This window comes from Cuculus canorus, chromosome 3 (genome assembly GCF_017976375.1).
Source record: "Cuculus canorus isolate bCucCan1 chromosome 3, bCucCan1.pri, whole genome shotgun sequence".
Lineage (NCBI taxonomy): Eukaryota > Metazoa > Chordata > Aves > Cuculiformes > Cuculidae > Cuculus > Cuculus canorus.
Window position 1 is genome coordinate 101143837 of NC_071403.1, and position 24304 is coordinate 101168140.

Here is a 24304-nt window from a genome sequence, read left to right on the forward strand (position 1 = left end):
TGTAGCAACACTGCCAGGCTAGGAACGATCTCTCGGTCAATGAAACAGCCATCAGCCTTCCCCATCTAAGAACCCTAAGAGCTGCTTTTTTACCTGTTAATTATCCCAAGGAGATGGCAAAGTCCTTAAGATCTAATCTGGACAAATACTGCTTCAAATGCAGTCCTACAACCCCACAACTATCATAAGCGATCACCTCATGGGGACAGAGAGCAGCAAGAGCTTTCCCCTCCTGGGCTTAGATTCAGACGTTTACTGTGAGACTGTTGCATTCAGCTACAGCTCTAGTCATCTAAAGAAACTGTGCTTCGCTAACTGCTTTGCCAACACCTTCTCGCTGTGTCCAAACTTTATGTCAGGTCTTCCCTCCCCTCAAAGGAGTGTATGTTATAGCTAGAAATGATACCAGGCCAGATCTGTTTAAGTTCCCTCACAGGGGATGAGAGATGAACACCAGGCTGCAACAACTCAAAACTGGCACAATGTAAAGGGCTGTCACATGTTGCAAGGGCTCCTCCAGGCTGAAAGGAATAGCAGTGGAGCCATAATCCTAGTTTACAGTAAGGAATGGGAAGCAAAAGCACTTAGCTGCCAGTAAGATATATACCTGGTCCTTGGACTTCAGTGCAGATCTTTACATTAGTTTTCCCATTCTAAGGACCTTGCCCCTCTCTCTAACTCGTGCCAAAGAAAAGACATTGGAAATGAGATTCCACCCATCTGTAGTGGACAAGTGTGGTCACCAAAACGGTGACTCTCTCATATCAGGCAAGCACAAGGATTCTATTATACCGAACACTGTTCCATTATACCGAACACCGTGATTCATCTAAACGTGGGATGAATTATCCTGTGCTATTGCTTCAAAGGTACAATGAAGCAATGGAGGTGTATGCGTGCGCAGGAGAGGAAACCCCTTTCCACCTCCACCCAGGCTGCTTGTAATGCATATTTGGGGATGCTAACACTCAAGTATTTAAAGAAACTTCTGAGCTGAAGCTGCGGTCCTGAGGAACAAGGGGTCAGTTCCTGTCTTCTCTCCTCCCCAATGTTACTGCAGTGAACTGTTGACATATTCTGTTACAGTTGAACTATGAATGCAGTGCTGCTGGCAGTGAAAGATTCATAGAACTGTTAGCTTGGAAAAGACCTTTGAGACCATCGATTCCAACCGTACCTGTCCACGACCAAATCATATCCCTAAGCCCTTCATTTCCCCGTCTTTTAAATACCTCCAGGAATGGGAACTTAACCACCTACATGGGCAGCCCGTTCCAGTGCTTGGGAACCTTTTCTGAGAAGAAACTTTTCCTAGGGTCCGATCTAAAGCTGCTCTGACACAGCCAGAGGCCATTCCCTCTCGTCCTATCACCTAACACTTGGGAGAAGAGACCAACACCCACCTCTCTACAACCTCCTTTCAGGCGGTTGTAGAGAGCGATAAGGTCTCTCCTCAGCCTCCTCTTCTCCAGGCTAAACAACCCCAGTCCTCTCAGACAGTCCTTGTAAGGCTTGTTCTCCAGCCCCTCACCAGCTTCATTGCTCTTCTGTGGACACACTCGTCCATCTCAATCTCTTTCACAGAGTGAGGGGCCCAAAACTGAACACAGTATTCAAGGTGCAGCCTCACCAGTGCTGAACCCACCACGTTTCTCTGATGGCAATTATATCGTAGTCCTCCTGCCTTACAATAACTTCTAGTTCCCCTTGTTTATTGCAATGCTGCATGTGTTGCTGTAGATGCACTTCAGCTGGACTGTTCATCCTGCTACGCTCCTAGGGGGAACAGTCCTAATTCCTAAGCGACTACTCACTCAATTATCCAACCCCTCTGAGGTGCCACTTAAGTGCTATTCCTCACTTCCTGACAGGTGGCAGACCAAGGGTCCTTGCCAGCACACCACCCCTCAGAAACAGGAGTGACATTCCCAGGCTTTTTTCAGTCAAGCCCGGTTATGGCCCCTTCCCCCCGCACATGTACTTTAAAGCTTTAGGAATGAGCCCTGCTTTCTTCTTGGGGAGGATCCTTTTGCCCCTTGGGGACGGGTGGACCCCATCCTTGGATAACAAGCCTGGTGATTTGCCTGTCAACCCATGATCACAGAACCCAAAGTTTTGCTCGGAGCCAGTTATTTATTTCCCAGCACTTCTGATTCATTCCCCCATCATGCCCAGTCGCTGCAATGACAGAGGAGAAAACGACTTGTCCCAAAAAAGACAAAATGCTTTCTATGTTGTTGTTACGAAGAGCTTTTGAGCTTAACAAGTTTAGTACTATGATTTATCCAAATAAAACATTGGCTTCTGTGTGTGATAACATTGATTTTATTTAATCCCTCAACGTAAAGTTTCTGCTGGCAGTAGAGGAACTCGCTTCCATTCCGTGTGTGTACTTAAACTGCACGTTCACAGCTGTTCCACCTTTCTGACAAAGTGCATGATGTCTTGTGCCAGAAGCTCTGGTTCCTCAAAGGCGGCAAAATGCCCTCCGCGTGGCATGTAAGAGTAAGTGACGATATTCTTGAAGTTCTCCTTTGCCCACGCACGTGGTGTATGCGCTAGCTCCTGAGGGAAAGCGGCAATCCCTGTGGGAACGTATACCCCAGCCCTAGAAGACACGAGTTAACTACAGTTTTGAAAGAAGTGCTGGGGGAAGTGCTGGGGAAAGTCTGTATAAACCTCCAGACTTTGGTAACAGCCACAATCAGCTGGAGAAGTTTCACCACAGCAACCCATTTTGTGGTCTGTGCTCTGCTGAAGAGCTGCACTTGTGTATGGATCTCCTTGGTTTAAGAACATCACACCCAAAGAAGTGTAAAGTAGAGCCAACTTGCACACAGTTCACTCTTGAACTGTTCCAGATTTTTCAGCTTGCCTTCTTCTCTAGTCTTGTGGTAGGTTGCAGGAGAGGGTGGAACCAGATGATCTTGAAGGTCCCTTCTCCCCCAAACCCTTCTATGATCCCTGATAAGTTGCCACACCTCTTGCTGAAAGTCAGAAATGAGCTGGCTCCTGTTCCCTTTAGAATTTATGGTACCAGTGTAGCAAATGACTCTCCCGAGAGGAAAGGTAAACTGGTTGAGTCTCCCTTGGAGAATTCTGCTTAGCAGCGTTTTCCTACACAGCCTCTCGTTTCAGTCATCTGCCCACCAGCAGCAGTTGGAGGTGCTTGGTTTGAAATACTGCTCTCCCAGCTGCTTCCCTAAGTTTGTGCTGAACAGTTGTGGATCTCAGTTTATCCCCCAGGGAGCCATATCCTTCCGAGCAGAGTTTAAACTTCTCACTTAGAAATGCTCATTGTTTTCTCTTTTGTTTTTACTGAACTGAGGCCACAGGTTACGTTTGCTTTGTGAACAAGTACATAGACCTGTACTTTGGACATCAACGAGACTGAATATACTTTGACAGGGCTCCTGCACTGTTTTGGCCACAAGCTACCTTGTGTGAATTACAGGTTCAAGAGAAAAGGGACCCTTCAATGTATTTCTCTAAAGCTAAGAACTACTTGGATTTTTATTGTAACTATTTAAACTGTCTGTTGTAATGGATGTAAATGTTTCTAGAGTTAAATGGGGTTCAATCTCATCTGCAAATCTGCCTTGAAGCTACTGCTTCATTACCTGGAATCAGCAGTTAGACCAGGGTCCCTGGATAAGTTCTCCTTGTAGAAGCGCATTGAGGGCACAATGGAGGATGTCACCCAATAAATCATCACGTTGGTCAAAAGCTCATCAAGACAGTACTTGCTGTTGAGAGAGAAAGAGAAGGACATTTCCTTGGAAGCTGTTTCTCAATCCACTCTGGTGGGCTCATGCCCTGAAGAACAGATCTTCCTCTTGTTCTCTGCTTGTTTTCAAGCAGCAAATGAAATCGACACCCTTGTGTCCAGAGCAAAACTGCCTCCTGCTTCAAGCAGTCGTTTGCACCTAACTTCAAATGACTACTTTCCACATATAGTCTGTCATACTCAAAATTTAGCTTTGACTGCCCAGTCTTTCCCCTATCTCCTCATTAGTTAGTATTACTCATTCTTCTAATGAGTCTTCTCGTGGAAGAGCATCTTTTTTCTTACCTTTCCAAACCTCCATCATCTTTATGCAGAAATGATCTATCTGTCCAGGTGGAGAATTTCTCCAAAATGTAGGCAGCGAGCCCCACAGGAGAGTCATTCAGTCCACAACCTATTCAGGAGAGGAAAGGGAGAGCTCTTGCAGTTGCCCCGCGTTGCAATGCTTCAGGGGAAGTTGAGCCATGTGGAATTTCAGGTGGAACTGACAGCACTCCAGTCTCAGGTAATCCCTATACAAAAGAAGCTTGGAGGGAAGGAGGTCCTGTTGGCTTCTTGGGAATGTGTGGCAGAAAGAGCAAATTCGGGTGCCAATGGATTACACCTTTGGGGAGCACTAACACCATAAACACAGTGGGGACGCAGCATATTATTAGACGTTTAAGTGGTTTGACCAGCAATAGTTGGACAGGCTAAAATGTGCCATCTGGAGGTGAGCATTTTGGCGGCTGAAAGCTCCCTCTGAACCACTGTATTCAACACCCCCGATTCAATGCTCAGAAATAACAGCTTTAAACCTGCCTGATGAGAACTACATTGGTCGTGCTGATATTGCTTTACACTGAGCAGGGAATCAATTTCCTCACGCCCCCAAACCCATTTTCTACATTTCACAGTTTTCGTGTGCTACAAAATCCCCTCTCTTCTTTTCTCTCGATTACGTGCAGTGCTTGTGCAGAAGCTGCTCGGTCCCTTCAGACCCTACTGGGTCCTTGTCTCCCGGTATTCTTCTGATACTAAAACATATGCCTGAAAAAGGGGAGACAGGGGTGCAATGGATTCTGAACCTCATGGATTTTATGCTGTCTTAATCCCTTTTCTTTTCCTTTTTCACAGAATCACAAGGTTGGAAAGGACCCATTGGATCATCGAGTCCAACCATTCCTAACACTCCCTAAACCATGTCCCTAAGCACTTCATCCACCCGTTCCTTAAACACCTCCAGGGAAGGCGACTCGACCCCCTCCCTGGGCAGCCTGTTCCAGTGCCCAATGACTCTTACTGTGAAGATTTTTTTTCTGATATCCAACCTGAACCTCCCCTGACGGAGCTTCAGGCCATTCCCTCTTGTCCTGTCCCCTGTCACTTGAGAGAAGAGGCCAGCTCCCTCCTCTCCACAACCTCCTTTCAGGTAGCTGTAGAGAGTAATAAGGTCTCCCCTCAGCCTCCTCTTCTCCAGGCTAAACAACCCCAGCTCTCTCAGCCGCTCCTCGTAAGACTTGTTCTCCAGCCCCTTCACCAGCTTTGTTGCTCTTCTCTGGACACGCTCCAGAGCCTCAACATCCTTCTTGTGGTGAGGGGCCCAGAACTGAACACAGTATTCAAGGTGCGGTCTCACCAGTGCTGAGTACAGGGGGAGAATAACCTCCCTGGACCTGCTGGTGACCCCATTTCTGATACAAGCCAAGATGCCATTGGCCTTCTTGGCCACCTGGGCACACTGCTGGCTCATGTTCAGTCGGCTGTCAGCCAGCACCCCCAGGTCTTTCTCTTCCGTGCAGCTCTCCAGCCATTCTTCCCCCAGTCTGTAGCGCTGCATAGGGTTGTTGTACCCCAAGTGCAGGACCCGGCATTTGGCCTTGTTAAACCTCATCCCATTGGTCTCGGCCCAGCAGTCCAGCCTGTTCAGATCCCTTTGCAGAGCCTCCCTACCCTCCATCAGATCGACACTTCCTCCCAGCTTAGTGTCATCTGCAAACTTGCTGAGGGTGCACTCAATGCCTTCATTCAGGTCATTGATAAAGACATTGAACAGAGCTGGACCCAGTACTGAGCCCTGAGGAACCCCACTTGTAACTGGCCTCCAGCTGGAGTTAACTCCATTGACCACCACTCTCTGGGCCCGGCCATCCAACCAGTTTTCAACCCAGGAGAGTGTGCGCCTGTCCAGGCCAGAGGCTGACAGTTTCTGCAGCAGAATGCTGTGAGAAACTGTGTCAAAGGCTCTACTGAAGTCCAAGAAGACTACATCCACAGCCTTTCCCCCATCCAGTAGTCGAGTGATTTTGTCATAGAAGGTGATCAGGTTAGTTTGGCAAGATCTGCCTTTTGTAAACCCATGTTGACTGGGCCTGATCACCCGGTTCTCTTGCATGTGCTTCATGATAGCACTCAAGATTACCTGTTCCATGACTTTCCCTGGCACTGAGGTGAGACTGACAGGCCTGTAGTTCCCCGGATCCTCTCTGCAACCCTTCTTTTATATGGGCACTACATCAGCCAGCCTCCAGTCTAGTGGAACTTCCCCAGTCAGCCAGGACCTCTGGAAGATGATGGATAGGGGTTTGGAAAGGACATCCGCCAGCTCCTTCAATACTCTTGGGTGGATCCCATAAGGCCCCATAGACTTGTGGGCGTCTAGCTGGGCAAGCAAGTCTCTAACCGCCTCCTCTTGGATCATGGGAGCCTCAATCTGCCCCTCTAACTCTTGGATTTGTAAACAGAAGGAACAACTTTCTTTGCTATTAAAGAATGAGGCGAAGAAGGCATTAAGTACCTCAGCCTTGTCCTTATCCCCTGTCACTGTTATTCCTTCTGCATCTAATAGAGACTGGATATTCTCCCTCGTCCTCCTTTTCCTGTTAATGTACTTGTAGAAAGACTTTTTGTTGTCTTTCACAGACTTAGCGAGTTTTATTTCTAGTTGGGCCTTGGCCCTCCTGATTTTTTTCCCTGCACGATCTCACTTCGTCCCTGTAGTCCACCCAAGATGCCTGTCCTTTCCTCCAAAGCACACAGAGCTTCTTCTTATTATTGACGCATCTTGAGATCTCCCTGCTCCACCAAGCTGGCTTTTCCCCACGCCGGCTCCTTTTCCGGAACACAGGGATGGCCCACTCTTGAGCTGATAGGATTTCATTTTTCAAGAGCGCCCAACCCTCGTGGGCTCCCTTGCCCTGAAGGACTGTTTCCCACGGGACTTTGCTAATCAACCTTCTGAACAGGCCAAAGTCTGCCCTCTGGAAGTTTAATGTGACTGTTTTGCTAACCCCCTTCTTAATCCCACCTAGAACTGAAAACCCTATCATCTCATGATCGCTTAATCCCAGGCGTCCTCCAACCGTCAAATCCCCAACAAGACCTTCTCTATTCACAAACAGCAGGTCTAGGAAGGCACCCAACCTTGTTGGTTCGCTAACCAGTTGTGCAAGGAACAACTAAGATTCTCTTAAAGTCGGAGCTGTCTGAGGTTTCAAAGCACTATGCAGGACACACAGACGCTCTCATATGGCAGCAGCCAAACTAAAGACCGTTGTGATTTTCTTCCTGTACTGCAATTCCTTTGGACTTTGTTGACATCAGTTTTTATTGGCCAGTGTAATCAAGCAGGCACTTCAACGGTTTTGCAGCTCTCTGCAGTGATCTTTAGATTAAACTGAACCCTGGCTAGCTGTCAAGTTTTCACTCAACCATTAACTTTTATCTGTAGACAAGTTAGGATCACGTTGAAACGTACAGCTGCTAGCACCGATTTTTGTCATACTCTCCCTCCCCTGGAACTTGCTTCCTTATTCCCATGCTTGGATTCTCATGGTAACTCCCTATTAGTCCATGAACTTAATCCTTCCCTTAAGACAGCTTTGTTTCTATGGTCTCCAAGCGTAACACCAGTCTGAGACTGCTCTACTCCCTTTCCTGAGGAGGGATGATTTCAGGAAAGGAATACCCCATAATCCTCACTACTGGCAACGGATGCAAAGAATTAATTTCACTTCTCTGAGATGGCCGTAGCTTTCTTCACACTCCTTACCTACTGGCCACACTAACTATGTCAGGCTTCTGGCTTTTCAGGTGCTAGGGCTGTGCCTACCTTTCTGCGAGCTTCACATTGTGCTTGCTTACGATGCTTTTCTTGTTCTCATCCACATTTGCTTCTAGAAGCTTCCATTTCAGGATCCCATGCTGTACTCTAGGAGGCTTTTTGCAGAGGGCTCCTTTCCCTAACACCAGTGGCATGCCATTTACAAGGCTGGGGCGAGTGATATTTGTTGTCTCCATCTCTTTCTAAGCTGTTCCTTTTAACTTCCTTTTGCACTTTGCCTTTGACTTTTCTTTCCTGTCCCCATCTCTTACCCACTGCTTCTCAAACACTGTTGGCCTGTCTTCAACGCTAAGTTTTTATAGACTGTAACAGTTAATATACTCTGTTCATAGTGATCTAGAGAAGGTTCATTACCTGCAGTGTCTGGTTTGGTGGCTTGGATGTGCAAGTATCCAGACTCTCGCAGAAGGTCATATATATTCCTCTGGATGAAAGGGTACACACGTCGAACATCTTCCCTCGTGAGACCTACGAGCCATGGGACATAAGCCCCAAGCATCACAGAAATGATCCTTCCCAAACCTTGTCTGCCGATGAAGATGAGATTCAGATGCAGCCCCTTCACACATCTAAAGTTAAGTTAAGGAAGAGACGGTTACATCAGCAATTTTCTGTCTCCAGGTTTTCTGGAAAATAAGTTTGAGCAGAGCTGTGACAGAAGTCTCGCTGAGCAAAACACATAAAGCCCTTCAGGATCGCCATGGTTGAAAGAAAATAACTATGGGAGTTAGAAATGGCAGAGCTCACACCATCGCCATCCAGCAGTGCCACTGGTACGATATTATCTTTAGGCACTCAGTTTCTGGATGTGGCGTACCCGTGCTGTTAGCCCTGGCTGTTGCTTTTGCGTCGTTCTGCACTGTAGGTAACAGGCTGCATCAGGTATTTTCTGAAATGCTTGAGCAGATCACGTGTGACCACAGTGCTCTGAGTTCCCTGAGGTACAACCGCAGTCGGGAAGATGGAGCTGCTCAGCCTGCAACCTAACTGCTTTAAGAACTTTCCACCTTTATCTGTTCCTTGACCCAAGCTTAGCTGCGGTGCCCACCTTTCATTAAATGCCAGATCATGCACTGTGATGCCATTTCTAAGGAAGGTATCGTGCTTTGTTTCCAATCAGTCTCAATTTTGCATTTTTGGTAAGTCCTATATTTCACGGTACTATTCGGCTGCTGAAAGGCTAAGCTCCTTCATCCTCTCCCTGCAGATTTTAAGTTTCTCTCCTTCCCTGTTTAGAATAATGATCTGTCTCAACTGAAAATGCAGCAATGTGGACTCCCACAGCTTGTGAAAGAGAAGCCCAACAGCACGGAAATTCAGGAAGCGTGAGAAGGGGGCTGACATCAATGCAAAGCAGATGAATACAACTGAATGCCCAGGGTTGTGGCTTTCCCTGAAGGAAACAAAACAGAAGGGGTTGAGAGCGAAGGCAAACAGAAAGCGGGCCCGGGACTGTGGAGTCAACGGTAGGGTAAGAACAGGAGGCAGCTTTTCTGCGCTGATGCCTTCTGCTACTCACTGTGGCAGCATCTGGGCCATGTTTGTGGTAATACGTGATCCCCAGTCTCCTCCCTGTAAGTAGTATTGCTTGAAGCCCAATCTGTTCATCAGCTTATGAAATATCCGAGCAGTTGCTATGGTGTCAAAGCCTGCAGGTAAAGAGAAACACGGGCAGGAGACCTGTTGGTCTTCGCCTTCATAACCTGGCCAAAGATTGCAGCCTGACAGAGTCACATGGCTGTGCCACTATGTGAAGGCACAGTGCTCTATGGTGTTATGTCTCACTTGTGGCAATCGAGCAAACACAAAGTGATGGAATTCAGAGGGAAGTGGAGAAAGAAAAAAACAGACCTGGGATTCCGGCCACTGTTGCTTTCTAAATCTCCACAGACAGCCCCAGAGCCTCAGCCACATGGGTGTCAGTGCAGAGCCAAGCACCCGCATTCCAAAACTGCAGGGCCCTTGGGTTCTGGGGGTGGCTGAGGTGTTACTCCAAAAACCTTTCAATTCAAAGCCTTTTCATTGCTTACCTTTCTGGTGTGGAGCCTCTGAGAAGCCATAGCCTGGGATGGATGGGCAGATGACTTCAAACACCACATCACCCCCATCCAATCCGTGCCTGGCTGGCTCTGTGAGCAGAGGGATGATCTTGTAGAACTCATAGAAGGAGCCAGGCCAGCCATGGACCATCAGCAGAGGTTGAACAGTTCGACCGTGGGGGACATAGGAGGGCTTCACATGGATAAAATGGATATTGATCCCTGCCACACATCCAAGACAGATAAATTAATGCTCTGGTCCCATCACAGTCTCTGCTCTGGACTCTGAACAGTGTGGGTGGCAAAATTCTAATTAGCATTCATAACAGAAGTTACACAATCAAAACATGGCAAGGAGATGTCTAGCTGAAAGGGGATGCCTAGTCTATGTCTCATCTTTTTCATACAGACAGAGGTATTGATCCCAGCCTCAGATAGTGGGGTCACACGAGACTGAACATCCATCTCCTGAGAAACTGTTTTCACAGTGTGTAAGTAGGGCTGCACTTCAATGAATAGTGTAATGCAGGTAATGCAAAAATATGCAAAAATATGGCAAAATCACAAAATATCTGGGTGATAAAAAGAGAGATGTGAAAAAGTGCATGCAAGATAGAAGTTTAACCTGCAGATCTTTTACCCAAAATCTGGCTTATGTCACCTGGTTAAACTGGGTGGTGGTGGTGGAAACTCTAGCCTCAGAGTCCGGGTAAATTTTGCAGTTTTCAAAGGTGGCTTCAAGGCAACAGCAGAAGGAAACTTCATCATTAGTTAGCACAGATTCAGAGCCAGATGAAGCCCATCTTGAAGCAGGCCTGATCTTATTGCCACTATGTAATGGGCTCCATCTATAGAAGGTTATTTATAATATAGCCTCCACTAGCCATATTTCACTCTGATCACTAAGCTGTTACGCACACTGTCGTCTTAAATATTGTGACCTTTTAAATGCCCCCCCTTCTCTCCATGAATTTCAGAGCAAGCTGTGCTCAAGCCACAGATACCCCTCACCTTCAATGGTGGTTTGGAAATGTGGGTATTTGTTTAGGACTTCCACTTGCTTGCGCCAGTCAAATTGGTTCCTCCAGTAGGCCACCACCTTCCGCAGGTAGCTGGAGTTGAAGCCGTAGTGGAAGGCAGCCCCTTCCAGCGGTGGTGTGTAGCGCACCTGCTCCAGGCGTCGGTGCAGGTCCTGTGGAGGGGAGCCTTTCTTGTGAGACTGACCAGCTTCCCGCACGTTCCCTACACCAGGATGGGCACAGATGGGCTTTTTCTGTCTATGGCAGCTTTTGTACTGCTACCTGGGACACCGCAAACCCTCCTGAAGCAGTGATATACTCTGCATGACCCCTTGAATCATTTATATGGAGAATACATTTTTCTGCAGGCTACCAGTTCCTCTAGGGTGCCCAAGAGTACTGAATCCTACACTTGCCTTGCTGCTAAGTCTCTTTAGGGGTTTTGGCACTAGGAACTTGCCAGCAATGCTGGCTGGAAAAAGACTAAGAAGCTCAGCCTGGGCTGCTGACTGCTGGTTGGCCCGAACATTAAGGCCAGACACATAGAGGTGCTGTGACTCAGCCAAGACCCCTTTCCTCTTCACCCTTCCAGCTCTTCCCCCTGTAGCAACCCCTCAGTACTGCCCCACTGGTGCCACCACTGTCATGCCACACTCTCCCCAGCTTCACCACCTATTGCTCAAAGCATCACCTTTTCGCAGGAGCAGCCCCAGGTTGCATGGAAGGTCTGAAGTCTCAGAAAGTCTTCATGGGACATAGCAACGAATCTGAGCTCAAATCCCATTCATAAAGGGTGGTGAGCCAGAGTATCACTGATGGTGCTAGGTAGCTGCACTGGGGTATATACTACCACCTCCAAGATGTCAACTCGAAGTAGCAAAGTGGGTGATGGACTAGCTCCACCTTGCAGCTTTCTGCATCTCCTTACATTCCAGCCATTGGTACCTCAATTTCTTTGTCAGATGTTTCAATCTTGAAGGGACGGATACTTTCATCTTCTTTCCCTTTTAGGGGTCTTTCACCTGAGCCCCACCATCCATCACCCATTTCAATAGTCCGGATCTTGTGCCTAGACCTCAGCCAGAAAACAAGCATCCCTCCGATCCCCAGGGCAGCTGCAGGGACCAGGACTGCATTCTTCTGAGAATATTCAAAAGACCTGGGGAGGCATAATATTGTTGGTGTTCAGCAACAGAAGTGTCAAGGGTAAAGGGACTATGCTAAGGTTTGTACTCTCATCAGTTGGGCCTAAGCATTAACAAATGTCTACAAATCCCATGGAGTAAGCAAGGGCTGGGTGTTTCTGTTATTTTTTTAAGATCACAGGCAAGATTTGGGGCAGGGTTATATCTACCAATTTTTTTTTCAGGACCTCAAGCCTTTGCTGATCAGGACTTGCCTATCTCAAGGCTTCCTTGGCCCTCTCCTCCAGTATTCTGGAGGGCAGGGGACTATAGGGTATGGGCCAATCTATTTCAAGATAGGTACTGGAGTGAATGGGATAGGAGCATCCAGACTCCTCCAGCAATAAAAATTGTACAAACAGAATGGGCTGAGTAGGAGCAGAGATAAGGGTCTTCAGCTGCTGGAGTGAACTGGATGTGTTGGACATTGCCCTTTGACGGTGCTCTATACAAAGCTCTCCTACGGATTGAACCATCTTTCAGGGAAACACTGGTTCTCTACTGTAGCTCTCCATGACTAAGGGTCTCATCCTGTTGCAGACAGGCAACAGGATTCAAAACTGTTCAAATGCTTGAGCAATCAGTTCCAAATGGAGTGTACCTTCCTGTCCATCTGACCTGTGCCTCAAGCTCTCCAGCTTCCCTTGGGCATTGGTAGAGGTGTCTGGAACTATTGCAGTGGGGCTGCAAAGGGGACTATGAAGATTTGTTGTTGTTGTCATACAGTGTAGGGAAGGGAGCCCCAGCCAGGGTGCTAATAAAAAGGGGAGGCCTCAGCCCAGAGCATATTTCACTCACCTGATGCGGGACAAAATGTTCTCCCTACAAAAGGAAAAAAGAAAAATAGATCCTTATAATGTGATAGCATTGTCTGAATGGTACTAGCCATCAGGGATGCAAACAATATCACCTGCTGACACCATTTACTGCCCAGCCACGGGATCACAAGCCATTTAGCCACCAGCCACCAGCCCAGCAACATCGCCCATTCTTTTACCTACTTTTTGGATGGGACAGAAAGAGAGAGGCTCAGAGCACTGCCTGGAAACAATGTTCCTGGACTGTGTTTTAGCTCAATAGTTTGTTGCCATAATATTCCTTCCTTCAACACAATTCAGACAGAAGGCACTAAACAACTGGTCCTTGCAGTGTTCCATCCTTCCAGTGGCTGTGTTACTTCAGCCAAGGAACTAGCTTATTTTGACTGCCATGTAGCAACAGGTGCACAGCCTTGGCAGGGCAATTTAGGGATCAAGAGTCATTCTGGTGCCAGCCACGTGCCACTAGTGGTGCTGCAGGGCTGGCAGGAGAAGAAGCCTGTGGGACCTTGCCCTGTTCAGACCTCAATGAGCTGCAATACCTTTGCTACTTCTAACTACTCCTGAATGGATACCAAGGTTTTAGGTCTCATCTGCCTGCAAGAAAAAGAAAACATCCTCCTCGTTTCTCTTTCAGATTAGTAGATTCTCTTGCAAGAAAAGCAGTCTGAAATCTAGTAAAATTAGAAGCGACAAGAGAAAGCTTGTGGAATGCAGCTAGATTAGGGAGCCATTTAGTGTCATAGTTATGATGACTTTGAGCCAAAAAAAAAAAAGAAAAGAAGGAAAAAAGAAGCACATGAAAACCCATGAAAAGCCTAGCCTGCTGGCTGTTTCTTGTTATTCGGTATAGTTTCCCCCTGCTACTTATGATGCAGAACCAAATGCCTGTACTGGAGACCCCAGAAGTATCCAAGGCAATTTGGTAATAATCTATAAGGCAGCCCATGTGTGATTTTTAAGGAGGCATCTACTTAAACGACTCCCAGACAAGGAAGAACAGGACATAAGGACAAGCAGTGTCAGCCTCCACCCCCCTGGAGACCAAGCAGCTTATGCAACAGGAAACAGTATCATCCCTCTGCACTTATATCCCAGAGTTTAGTGAGTCAGAGACATGAAAACAATTATTATGGCAATAGCACAAACTCAGCACTGCTAACAGAGCAAGCGTGTCCCAGAAACAGCTCTCTAAATGACATAAAACAAAGTTCAGTCTAACAAAACCTCCTCCCTACTCATGCTCGGGAGAACTCAGCCTCATGCTCCCACCCTCCGATGGCCTGATAACCCCACAAGGACTTTCTCATGCTCCAGTCCCAGAGAGCCCCATTTGGAGTCCCTCCTCCACGTTCTGAGGAGAACTCACCAGGTGTTTGGAAGTAACTCCTGCCACATGCCTGCTTCTCCTTGCCTGGCCGCCGCTCTAAGCAAAGCAAGCCAGGTGTCTCCTCTGCTGGCTTTCTCTTCCTGACAATGCAAGCTATATTATCCATCAGTGCCACCTATCGCCTAAGGGTGCACCTGCAAAGTAAGTTCAACAGAGGCAAAAGCAAAGTCCTCCACGGGGAGAGAACAGTCCTGTACGCCAGCACAGGCAGGATGCCAAGTGCTTAGAAAGCAACTCTGCAGACACTGGCTTGAGGTCCCTCCTCCCCCCTTGTTTTGTATTGTTTCCCCCATGACAGAATAGCACCTAAAAGAGCAAAATCAAATTTTAATGCCTCCAACGACGGAGATCCCACAACCTCTCTGGGGGCCTGTTCCAGTGTCTGAATACCTCTGTGGTGAACCAAACGCTCCTCATAGCTAACCAGAATTTCCCCTGTTGCAATTTGCATCCATTTGTCCTTTTGTCCTTCAGCTGTTGCTCCTCCAAGATGAGTCTGGGTCCATTTTTCCTACACTCTCCACTAGGTAGCTGTAAACAGCAATAACATCCCACTCTTTGCCTGCTCTTTCCCAGACTGAACAAGCTCAGGTCTCTCTGTCTCTCCTCACATGTGATACGCTCCTGTCCCCTGGTAGCTTGGTGGCCCTCCACCACCAAGGATGAGCTCACTCCAATCGTTTGTCTATCAGCAAGTATAAAACTGGATGTGGCAACCCAGCTGTGATCTCACAACTGTCAAAGAGAGCGAAGGATCCCTTTGCTCAGCCTGACAGCTAATGTGCTTGCTGTGTACCCCATATGCAGCTGCCTTGGCTGCAAAGAAAAGTGGTTGACTAAGGCTCAGCTGAGAACCTCAGGCCAATCAATGCAGGGTTCCTTTCCAAGCATATGCCATACCACCTGTGCTGAAAATATCCCACACATTCTATTACCTACAGTGACACAAAAGCAACAGCCAGGGTTTCCAGCATGGGTAAGCCACACCCAGAAACTTGGTGATGATTTAGCATTTAACGAAAAGTGGGCACTGCAACCGAGCTTAGGTCAAGGAAGCCACTGTGCCATCACAGATGGGCAGATTGAGGCTCCCATGATCCAAGAGGAGGCGGTTAGAGACTTGCTTGCCCAGCTAGACGCCCACAAGGTTGCAGGCTGAGCAGCTCCATCTTCCCGACTGCGGTTGTACCTCAGGGAACTCAGAGCACTGTGGTCACACGTGATCTGCTCAAGCATTTCAGAAAATACCTGATGCAGCCTGTTACCTACAGTAAGGCATCCAAAAACTTCAGCTTTAGATATTTAAATACTTCTGTTATAAACTCAGGCTCCCTCTACCATCAGTGGAGCTACCTGCCAGACATTCAGAACAGCCAGTGATTAATTATTAAAGCAAACAAATTCTACCGTGGTTTTCTTCCTCATTTCCAGAGGATGTAAAACAATGTAATTGATGGGGTCCTCACAATACAACTTTGCTCTGAACGATTAAAACTGGATCTAAACCAGCATGCAGATCCACCACTGGGAGTGCCACTTTCTGACCCCCTGTTTTTAGGGACTTGTTTGAAGACAGTTCTGGGCTACCACTGTTTTCAAAGCCCCTTCTCTCTAGGCTCCCCTCCTGGGTCAGGTAGCAAACCAGAAGGGCAATTCTGGCTATTTCAGAAGCTTAAAAATTAAGTCTCTGTCCAATGACTTCCCTCTTCTCTCTTTTTATTATTCTGTGTGCCTGCACTTTCAACAGAACAAAAGCCAGCACTGCTGGCTGTGCTGGAAAAGAGACGATTTCAGCAAAACTCATCTACTCTAAGCCACTGTTAGAAACCCTTCTGCTTGGAAGCAGCAGGTTTCAGTGGGTCATTCTAGTAAGAAGACATTTGCTACAGGTACGGGTGCCCTAAAAATTAAAAGCTGTGTGTAAATTTTGAGAAAAAAACTGATGGGGCTTTTTGCCTTTCACATTTCTTAGTAAACCCATTCTCTCATAGAAGAAAAGACCTGGCAAAAAACACTGAAAAAAAAAATCATAAGAAATCCACAGCACAATTAAATAAAATAATCCTCCTGTCTATGAATTCTAAACTAAAAGTTTTTACTGGCTTTGTGTTTGAGGAGGAAATTAAAACCCCTTCTTAAGCACATAGGTGACAAACATTTAAGAACATTTGTGTGCATATACTGGAGGTGCATTTAAAATAACCAGAAAGGATACAATCGCATGTTTGTAGGGTTCTTCTATGCTTTCCAATAAATAAAGATCCAGCAGTGCCTGAAAGGAAAAATTAAAAGTTTTGTAAGCACACCAGTCGTTCCTAAATCGTTGGCTTTTGGGTGGGGTTGGGTGGGGACGGGGATGGTGGTGTTTTCAGTGAACATGGCACTCACATGTAAACTGGAAGGGGGATATTTCCCAGTCCCTCCTTTCTCTTTCTTCCACAATTTCTCAAGTTGGTCTCCTACGTAGGAAACTATGCCATCGATCATGAGGCAGTCAGAATTGCATTTTCCTCTGGAACAAAAGGTAGCAAGGATTTGGACAGAAGAAAACACTGACTCCAGCCCCTCAGAGCAACAGATTTCCTCCAGTCCAAACAAAACCAGAAAGCTCCCACGACTCACAGAAAGTACCAAACAGACAAAGGCAGGATTATGACTGGAAATGCGCATGAAAGGAACACACCAGCCTGTATCTAAGCTACTCGAGAAGTAAGCTCAGTAAGACAAACTTTCAAGTCAATCTCTAATACCCTGCGCCTTCCACCAAAACTCATATGGCTGCATTTTCGTCACAGTGCCAGAGCCTAAGCTTCCTTATGTCTTTATAGAGTTTTCTGTACAATTTCCAGAGGAAAACCTATTGTCATCTAATCCAAGGCATATATCACCTATGTGCTAGTAAGCTACTCCAGGAAAGGGGGTTTACATTAGGAAGTAACTTTTACCCACTAGCCAGGAGACTGCTAGGGGTGCCGGCCACGTGTAACTCTGACTGTCTTACTAAATTACAGAAATGGACTTGCGAGGAGGGCATTAAGGCCAAAGCAATTATTGCCATCTACCACTAGTCAATAAAAGAGAGGATTTCTTATTTTAACATGCCTTCCTCCATGTCCAAGACGGTTGTTCTGTGAACACCGTGCTTTGCTGAACTGGAGATGAATGATCCTGTCCTAATCACAGGATCTTTCTCGGGGTAACGAGTTATGCGGACCAGCCAACCAATGAAGTGCACTGTGAAACAACGACGATGCCCAAAAATCGGCACTAAACAGAGGTAGATGTGAACAGTTCAACAGGAAAGTAACCTCGGTGTTCGACACCAGCCAAGCATCACCCACGTCAAGAGTATCGCCGGCAAATGCATTAAGCACAGCAAGTATAAGTCTTGACATAAAAGCCATTCACTTCCACTTCTGGCTCTGCAGTGGAAGTGTGCCAGAGCTGTAGGCTTACCTTGACAAATGCTGCAGTCGCTGTCGCTCACCGGTATAGTGGGTCTGGAGCAGAGGATACTGGTAGGAAGGGGTAGACAAATGCATCGTCCCGTCTGCAGGCAATAAAGTAAAAGCAAGTTAAAGAGGAAATATCACATTTTTAAGCTAAAAATGCTGACCAAAAAAGATAAAAGATCATACAAGCTAAGCACCAAGAAGCCTCCAACTCTGAAAGAAGCCAGTCCTCTTTCTGCCTTTGCTACCAGAGATGCGAGACACAAGACTCAATTCCGTATTGTCTCAAGTACCGTTTCAAGTTGACACTCCGTGTAGCATTCAAAACATGAAGCGTAAGCTGAAGTTCGCTCACTAGCAAAAAATCCCAATTCTCAAATGGAATGTTTTTCTAACTGTCTCATGTGAACACGTGTAAGACAATTGAGGCTGACAATAGGATTTATATTCCATCCAAATAAACAAGTGTTTCCAGGGTGTGCTTTTTCCTCGAGCAATAAATAAATAAAAAGTTCCAAACACGCAGGTCATGCTGTGACTGTAACAAACAATGCCCAGTCTTTGTTGTTTAAGAGTCATTTCTTTAAAATCCCAAGGATTTGAAGCCGTGGACATAAGCAACTCCTTCAAGTCAGAGGCTTACTGCTAATTCTAAGAAACATTCAGGCAAGAAACTCCTTCCATCATTCTACACTGCATTTGAAAATCTGGTAAAAACTCATTCTCAGCAAGAGAACTTCAGCATACGTGTGGGTCCCTGAACCAGCACGACTTGTCATTGACAAAACATTTACATGAGCGTGGCCAAGAATGTGTTCAGAGGCATCCCTTGCTGGATAGTCTCCTTGTTACCAAGGCATTATGGTTCACGCTCACCTGAACCCTCTGGAAGGAGACCAGATTGACAGAACCAGAGGACCATTTGCGCATACATAGAAAAGTTGTTAGCCAGCACCTGTTGATTTCTCACGTCTGAAAAAAAAAAAAGGCATAAGATGATTTTTCTTAGGCAATTCCGTTCATTTTTACAAAACTCCTTTCATCATGCTAAATAGAAAGTATAAAAGCAACATGGTAGAACTCTCCATCTTTGCCTTTTTCACCCTCTATCACTTTCCAATTTGAAGAAACGACCCCTCCTCCCCGGAACACAATGACTATTAAGTGGTTGTTACAACTTCTCAGATTTAAGCCCCTTGTCCTAGCTAAGGCTGTCTTCCAACCAGCAACAACAACCAAAGCTCATGTTTCCACAATTATAACCCCAGCATGATTCCTAATCTTACTAAAACATACCAAAGACTTAGTAATGCTAACAGACAGACCTTTATCAGTAAGTTCTTGTGGTTCTCTTTGAAAACAGCTTAAGACTCTGCTAAGGTTGTTCAAGAGATACTGGCAGTGCTGAAGAGACTGTAGCTTTTGTGGATCAAGGAAGCGGCATGAGCCATCGAACAGTGGAACACCTTTTCAAGAAGAGATATTAAATCATCACCCAACAGAGCAATTTCAGAGTTTCAAGGTACACGTGAGCAATATCACATACCAACAGGTTACTGAATAAGCTCAGACAGAAAGAATGATTTTGCATTTGCAGAATGACTACACTAGTACTCACATATGTGGTCAAATTCATCTTTGGTGTAGACCACTTTCTTCCAAGCACAGTCACGGATAAACTGTAAATTTGCTGCAGAATTCGGCTGCTCTTTAAAAGAAGACAACAAAAAAAGAAATGAATCAACAGTTTCAAACTGAAAAAAGACAAACCAGAAAAGCAGCCTTACTAGTCTTACTTTCAGATGTCCAATGTTTAATGCATCCAGTCAGGAGTTGTAAAGATCCTGTCTGGACAGCCGCAGACAATATTGCCTCTAACTGCTCCTCCTAAGCAGAACAGACAAAATGAAATGAGAACATTCCATACTTTCAGCATCTGAGCCATCAACACTACAAATCTCTGAACGATATCATCCCAATTCAGCAAAGAGAAACTAAAGCAAGTCTTCATTTCCCAAGTTATTCCCGAGATGGAGCTGATACCAGAACGTCTGTTTGGAATCTTAAGAGTCGGCATCAGGCTTGCAAAATAAACAGCGTAGGGGCTAGGCCAACTTCCCAAGGAATTTATTTTTAGCTACCACACCGGGCAGAACTGTTATTTGCCCTAACACACTCCCACAAATCTGAAATCCCTGTCTTCTCAAACATTTCCATAATTTTTCTTTTTCTCCATTCTGCCCTCCTTTTTCAAGTTAATCAGGGATCCGAGCCCTACCTCATGACTGCGCAGGTAGTCCAACGGATGCGTAATGAAGGTGTAGCAACTTACCTCGACTTCCTCAAGAGTTCTGCTCTTGCTCCTCCAGCACTGCTCTATTTCTTCCTAGACAGTCAGTCCCTGACCGGACTTCCGATGGAGACAATGACAGCTTTACAGTCTCCACAGTGGGCCTAAAACATTACTATTTGCACAAAACTGGCAGGATACCATCTCAATTATGTGTGGAGATGAGCAGAAAATGAGCATAAAATGTTCTCGGACACCCAAAGCAGTGCAACAGAAGAAACTGAGCCAAGGGACATCTCTTTAGGCATTCTCAAGAAGGAGACAGTAAAAGCTCACCTCCTCCTGGAGACCGGTGCAAGTCACGTGGACAACTCCAGAGCTCAGCAAGCACACTCCATCTGCAGAAACAACGAGCGTTGGACAACTTTCCAGACCCTCGGAGTTATGTCATGATTATTTTACATTTTTCAAAGAGCAGTAACTGCAAAGATAGAACTGACTACCCATTGTCTTCATCAGATCACTTACAAGTTTACTTTATAAAAAAAAAAATCATACAATCAGAGAACACTTCCCTCTCCTTCTTCCAACGCAATCATCAGTCCAGCTCTATTCTCCCATGAAAACTCCTTCACCACTCGAATAGTGGGAGGCTTTTCGTGCCCTCCTCTGAAATGGTTTTCAGAGAATCTCTGGCCTGTCACAGAGCTCACTATCTCGAGGTGAGGACCACGTGCCAGCCATGCTAGGTCACCTGTCGCTGGAAGAGGAAAGAAAGCTGACCGAAGCAAGTTTCCAAGCAAAGACAGAAAACAAGTGAAAAAACACAGTCCCTGCTCCTTTCCTTCAAGAAAAGGTCCTAAGAGAGGAAGACGGACTTGCCTAATTCAGGTGAATTATTTCAAATCACCCACTCAAATCCCCAATGGACAACCTTAGTGTTTTGCATTTGTACTTGTCGTTCCTGCACTGAAGACTTCAGATTGTCTGGGATAAAGGTTACAATACATTGATCCATAGTCTTTCCTCCAGATTTGGCTTGGTTTTGCTAGAAACCATCTCAAGAGGTACGGGAAGACAAATCTTAAAGCATACTTCAAATATAAGCAATTAATTCTAGCTTATTAAGTTTGCTTGACACATGCCTGCTCTGGGTAGGGATCTGCACTTCAACAGGAAATTATCTTCAAATGGGCACTGCACGAGTAAATATTTGCACGTGCTGCTCACAGGTCTACTTTCAGATCACCTCTTACGTCTCGCATTCTTCCCTCTAAATAAAGAAAAAAATAGGAAAAGAGACTCATGTCAGCCATAAACCCTATTGAGATCGACACAAGTTCCATCAGTACGCTGTGAAAAATCTCCTCTGCATTGCCTGTAGCTCTTTTCCTTACTAAGATGGCTTTCAGGACAGATTTGGATCTCACAGAAGAGCAAAAGGAGAATCCTTTGCATTTCTAATGTCTATGAGATCACCAACAACAAGTGACACAGAGGTATGGACAAGATAAAGATCAGGGAAAAAACAAGATGTTCTCTTCAAGTCTATTTATTGAGGTTAATAAGGTGGGATCGGAGAAAAATCATCTTTTAAAGAGTTTTACAGCAATAGGTATGAGTTCCCACTTCTCCTTTCACTTGGTTTCATAATTTAGTATTTGTTATCAATTGTCTTGGAGTAGCTACCAGGCATCAATTAGGTCGTGCTCACTTCTGGCATGTTTCTTTTCTTCATTAAGACACCCTAAGTTCTTAACTACCTTCCTTTTCAATTTCTTCCAGAAAAAGTGCACCGCAGATATTTCCACATGGCAAGCAATGTGGATTTTCATAGCTCGTCGGTTAGAAAGTGCTTTCCCACACCCTTATGATGGAAACAGAACACAGCACTTGAAACCACTGGGGTTTTCTACAGTTAAATCCTCATCCTTTTTATCCCAGTCTCTTCCTTCCTCTTTTCTGTTCTTATCACATCTCTGCAGTGTGGACAGTGTCCCTGCCCATGGCAAGAGGCTTGGAACTAGGCGATCTTTAAGGTCCCTTCTGCCCCAAGGATCCTATGATTCTATGAAAGAGCATCCGGTGAGCGACTTAGCAGGTGACTGAGTGAGTACCACTGGGTCATTTCTTTCCCGCTTGGGCAGAAATACCTCCCACTGACATTTCAGGCAAACCCCCTACGTTTAAACCAAAACCTAAGCTGTAGTCTAAGAAGTCGCTAGCAGAACACAGGCGGCCCGTCTCAGAATTCTATCATCAGGCTCCCAGTGTTTGTGTGGATGCTCCAGAAGCTCTCTGAGAAGTACTAATCTACAGCAGAAGGGGAGAAGAAAGCATTTCAGCTCCCTGTCCCAACAGCCCCCAACATCTAAGCTCCTGGAGCCTATGCAGAACGAAGATTTGATTTCCCTTTACATGACAAAACCAGACAAAAGCACCACAGACCACAATCTGACACCAGAGGCAGTTTACCCAGCCACCTCCAACAGTTCTTCTCTCACACAACTGCCCTTTCCCTCCACAGATACGCTCCCTGTCTAACGGGGCTAAGCTAGGGAAAGTTCCAAAAGCCATTCCTGACACTACACTCTTTTTCACACTGCTTGGAGTACCTGGAGAGCAGACACAGGTCCTAAGTGTCACCAAACACAACAGAAATGCAGCCTTCCAACAGAGCAATACAGCAGTCAACCACTCCCTTCCAGTACACCACACTGGTGTGGCACCGCACCCACCGCTTGCTCCTCTCACCATGGGTTATGGGGTGACCACATCAAAAGGAAGGGGGAGGTCTTCTCCAGTCGCTGGACGGCACCCGGTCCAACCACCCCTGCTCAAGAAGGGCCACCCAGCAACCTGCCCAGGACCATCCCCACGTGGCTTTAGCCATACACCCCAAAAGGGATTCAGCCCGAGGTACCCTTCAGTACCATGAAGCGTAGGACTTCCCTACCTAAAATGCAGAGTTGAGACTGTTTTGAAATCAAAACACACCACCTTCCTAAGAAGATGGCACGACAGGTCATGGTTTAGCCTTTAATGAAAGGTGGGAACCACAGCCCCGCTTAGCTCAGAGAACAAATATGGGAAGCTCTTAAGGCAGTCAGATCGCAGGCTGAGCAGCTCACCGCTCCCCGTTGCGATTGTGTTTCTCATCACTCCAAGCGCTGTGGCCACGTGTGACCTGCTCCAGCTTTTCAGAACACTCCCACCACAGCCTGTTACCTTCAGCGACTCCCAGGCTGCAGCCCGCACTCCCAGCGGGGTACGCCACGTCCCGAACCGGGTGCCTAAAGCTGACAGCGGAGCACTGGCACTGCTGAGTGGAGACGGCACGAGAAGGACCGTTTCTAACTGCCACTGTCTCGTGGTGGTTTTGAACCCTGAAGATCCTGAAGGGTTGTATGGGTTTTGCTGAGTGAGAGACTTCTCTCACAGCTCCAGTCAGACCTATTTTCTAGACAATATGGAGACAGAAACCCACCGATTTAACCATCTGTCATTAACTTCATTTTAGAGCCGTGGAGGGGCTGCTTCTGAATCTCAGCTTTGTCAGCAGCCAAGGTTTGAGAAGGATCATTTCTGTGGTGCTTGGGGCTCGTGGACCGTGGCCCGTAGGCCTCACAAGGGAAGATGCTCAACACAGGTACCCTTTCATCTAGAAGAACACATATGACCTTCTGCGAGAGTCTGGATACTTACGGATCCAAGCCACCAAAGCAGACACTGCAGGTAAGGAACCTTCCCTAGACCACTATGAACAGAGTATATTAACTGCTTACCCTATCTAGAAACATTTGGGGTTGAGCAAACACCAGCTGTGTTTGAGAAGCAATGAGTTCTGGTGACTGAACGCAAGAGACAGGGATAAAAATCATGTCCAATGCTGCAGTGAAAGTTCTCCAGCGACTGTGGCAGTCACCAAAGACAGAAGGTTCCTATAGACCCTACCCAACACTTCTTCCAAAGATGCAGTTAACTCAGTTGAGTCTTCTAGGGATGGGGCGTACGTTGCTACAGGGATTGCAGCTTTCCCTCAGGAGCCAGCACATCCACCACGTGCCTGGGCAAAGGACACCTTCAAGAACCTCCTCACTCACTCTTACATGCCACATGGAGGGCATTTTGCTGCCTCCGAGGAACCAGAGCTTCTGGCACATCATGCACTTTGTCACAAAGGTGGAACAGCTGTGACCCTGCAGTTTAAGTACACACACGGA

At 46.5% G+C, this 24304-nt stretch overlaps 2 protein-coding genes across 3 annotated transcripts; both read right to left on the reverse strand.

The window, feature by feature from the left end:
* Nucleotides 1-2257: 2257 nt before the first annotated feature.
* On the reverse strand, nt 2258-14454 carry LOC104056265 (epoxide hydrolase 1). 2 transcript variants are annotated; one of them, XM_054064085.1, is made up of 10 exons: nt 14319-14454; nt 12930-12953; nt 11893-12106; nt 10940-11120; nt 9920-10150; nt 9409-9538; nt 8244-8458; nt 4073-4181; nt 3621-3746; nt 2258-2608 (listed from the first exon to the last, which is right to left on the reverse strand). In XM_054064085.1, the coding sequence occupies exons 1-10, from the start codon at nt 14345-14347 to the stop codon at nt 2407-2409; spliced, it is 1461 nt and encodes a 486-aa protein (XP_053920060.1). In that variant the 5' UTR covers nt 14348-14454; the 3' UTR covers nt 2258-2406. The 2 variants fall into 2 exon arrangements, with proteins under 2 accessions (XP_053920060.1, XP_053920061.1); XM_054064086.1 differs by having other exon boundaries at nt 2433-2565.
* Nucleotides 14455-16497: 2043 nt separating this feature from the next.
* LOC128851688 (protein ELYS-like) lies at nt 16498-24244 on the reverse strand. Its single transcript, XM_054062358.1, has 11 exons — nt 24191-24244; nt 23310-23541; nt 22557-22696; nt 20124-20177; nt 19588-19678; nt 19410-19499; nt 19117-19257; nt 18668-18763; nt 17796-17889; nt 16728-16851; nt 16498-16611 (listed from the first exon to the last, which is right to left on the reverse strand). Exons 1-11 carry the CDS (start codon nt 24242-24244, stop codon nt 16498-16500), a joined length of 1230 nt encoding a protein of 409 aa, XP_053918333.1.
* Nucleotides 24245-24304: the final 60 nt, after the last annotated feature.

Bases quoted from the DNA above. Each gene is read 5' to 3' on its own strand.
- LOC104056265 (XM_054064085.1), bottom strand. From the start codon at position 14,347: ATGTGGCAGGAGTTACTTCCAAACACCTG. The intron at 12,954-14,318 runs GTGAGTTCTCCT...TTCCTTTTGTAG, and splicing joins GAGTTACTTCCAAACACCTG to GGAGAACATTTTGTCCCGCA. The intron at 9,539-9,919 runs GTAAGCAATGAA...CTTTACCTGCAG, and splicing joins AGAGGCTCCACACCAGAAAG to GCTTTGACACCATAGCAACT.
- LOC128851688 (XM_054062358.1), bottom strand. From the start codon at position 24,244: ATGTGCCAGAAGCTCTGGTTCCTCGGAGGCAGCAAAATGCCCTCCATG. The intron at 20,178-22,556 runs GTAAACTGCCTC...CTGACTGTCTAG, and splicing joins GAACTGTTGGAGGTGGCTGG to GAAGAAATAGAGCAGTGCTG. The intron at 17,890-18,667 runs GTGAGCGTGAAC...TATTGCCTGCAG, and splicing joins TCTCCTTCCAGAGGGTTCAG to ACGGGACGATGCATTTGTCT.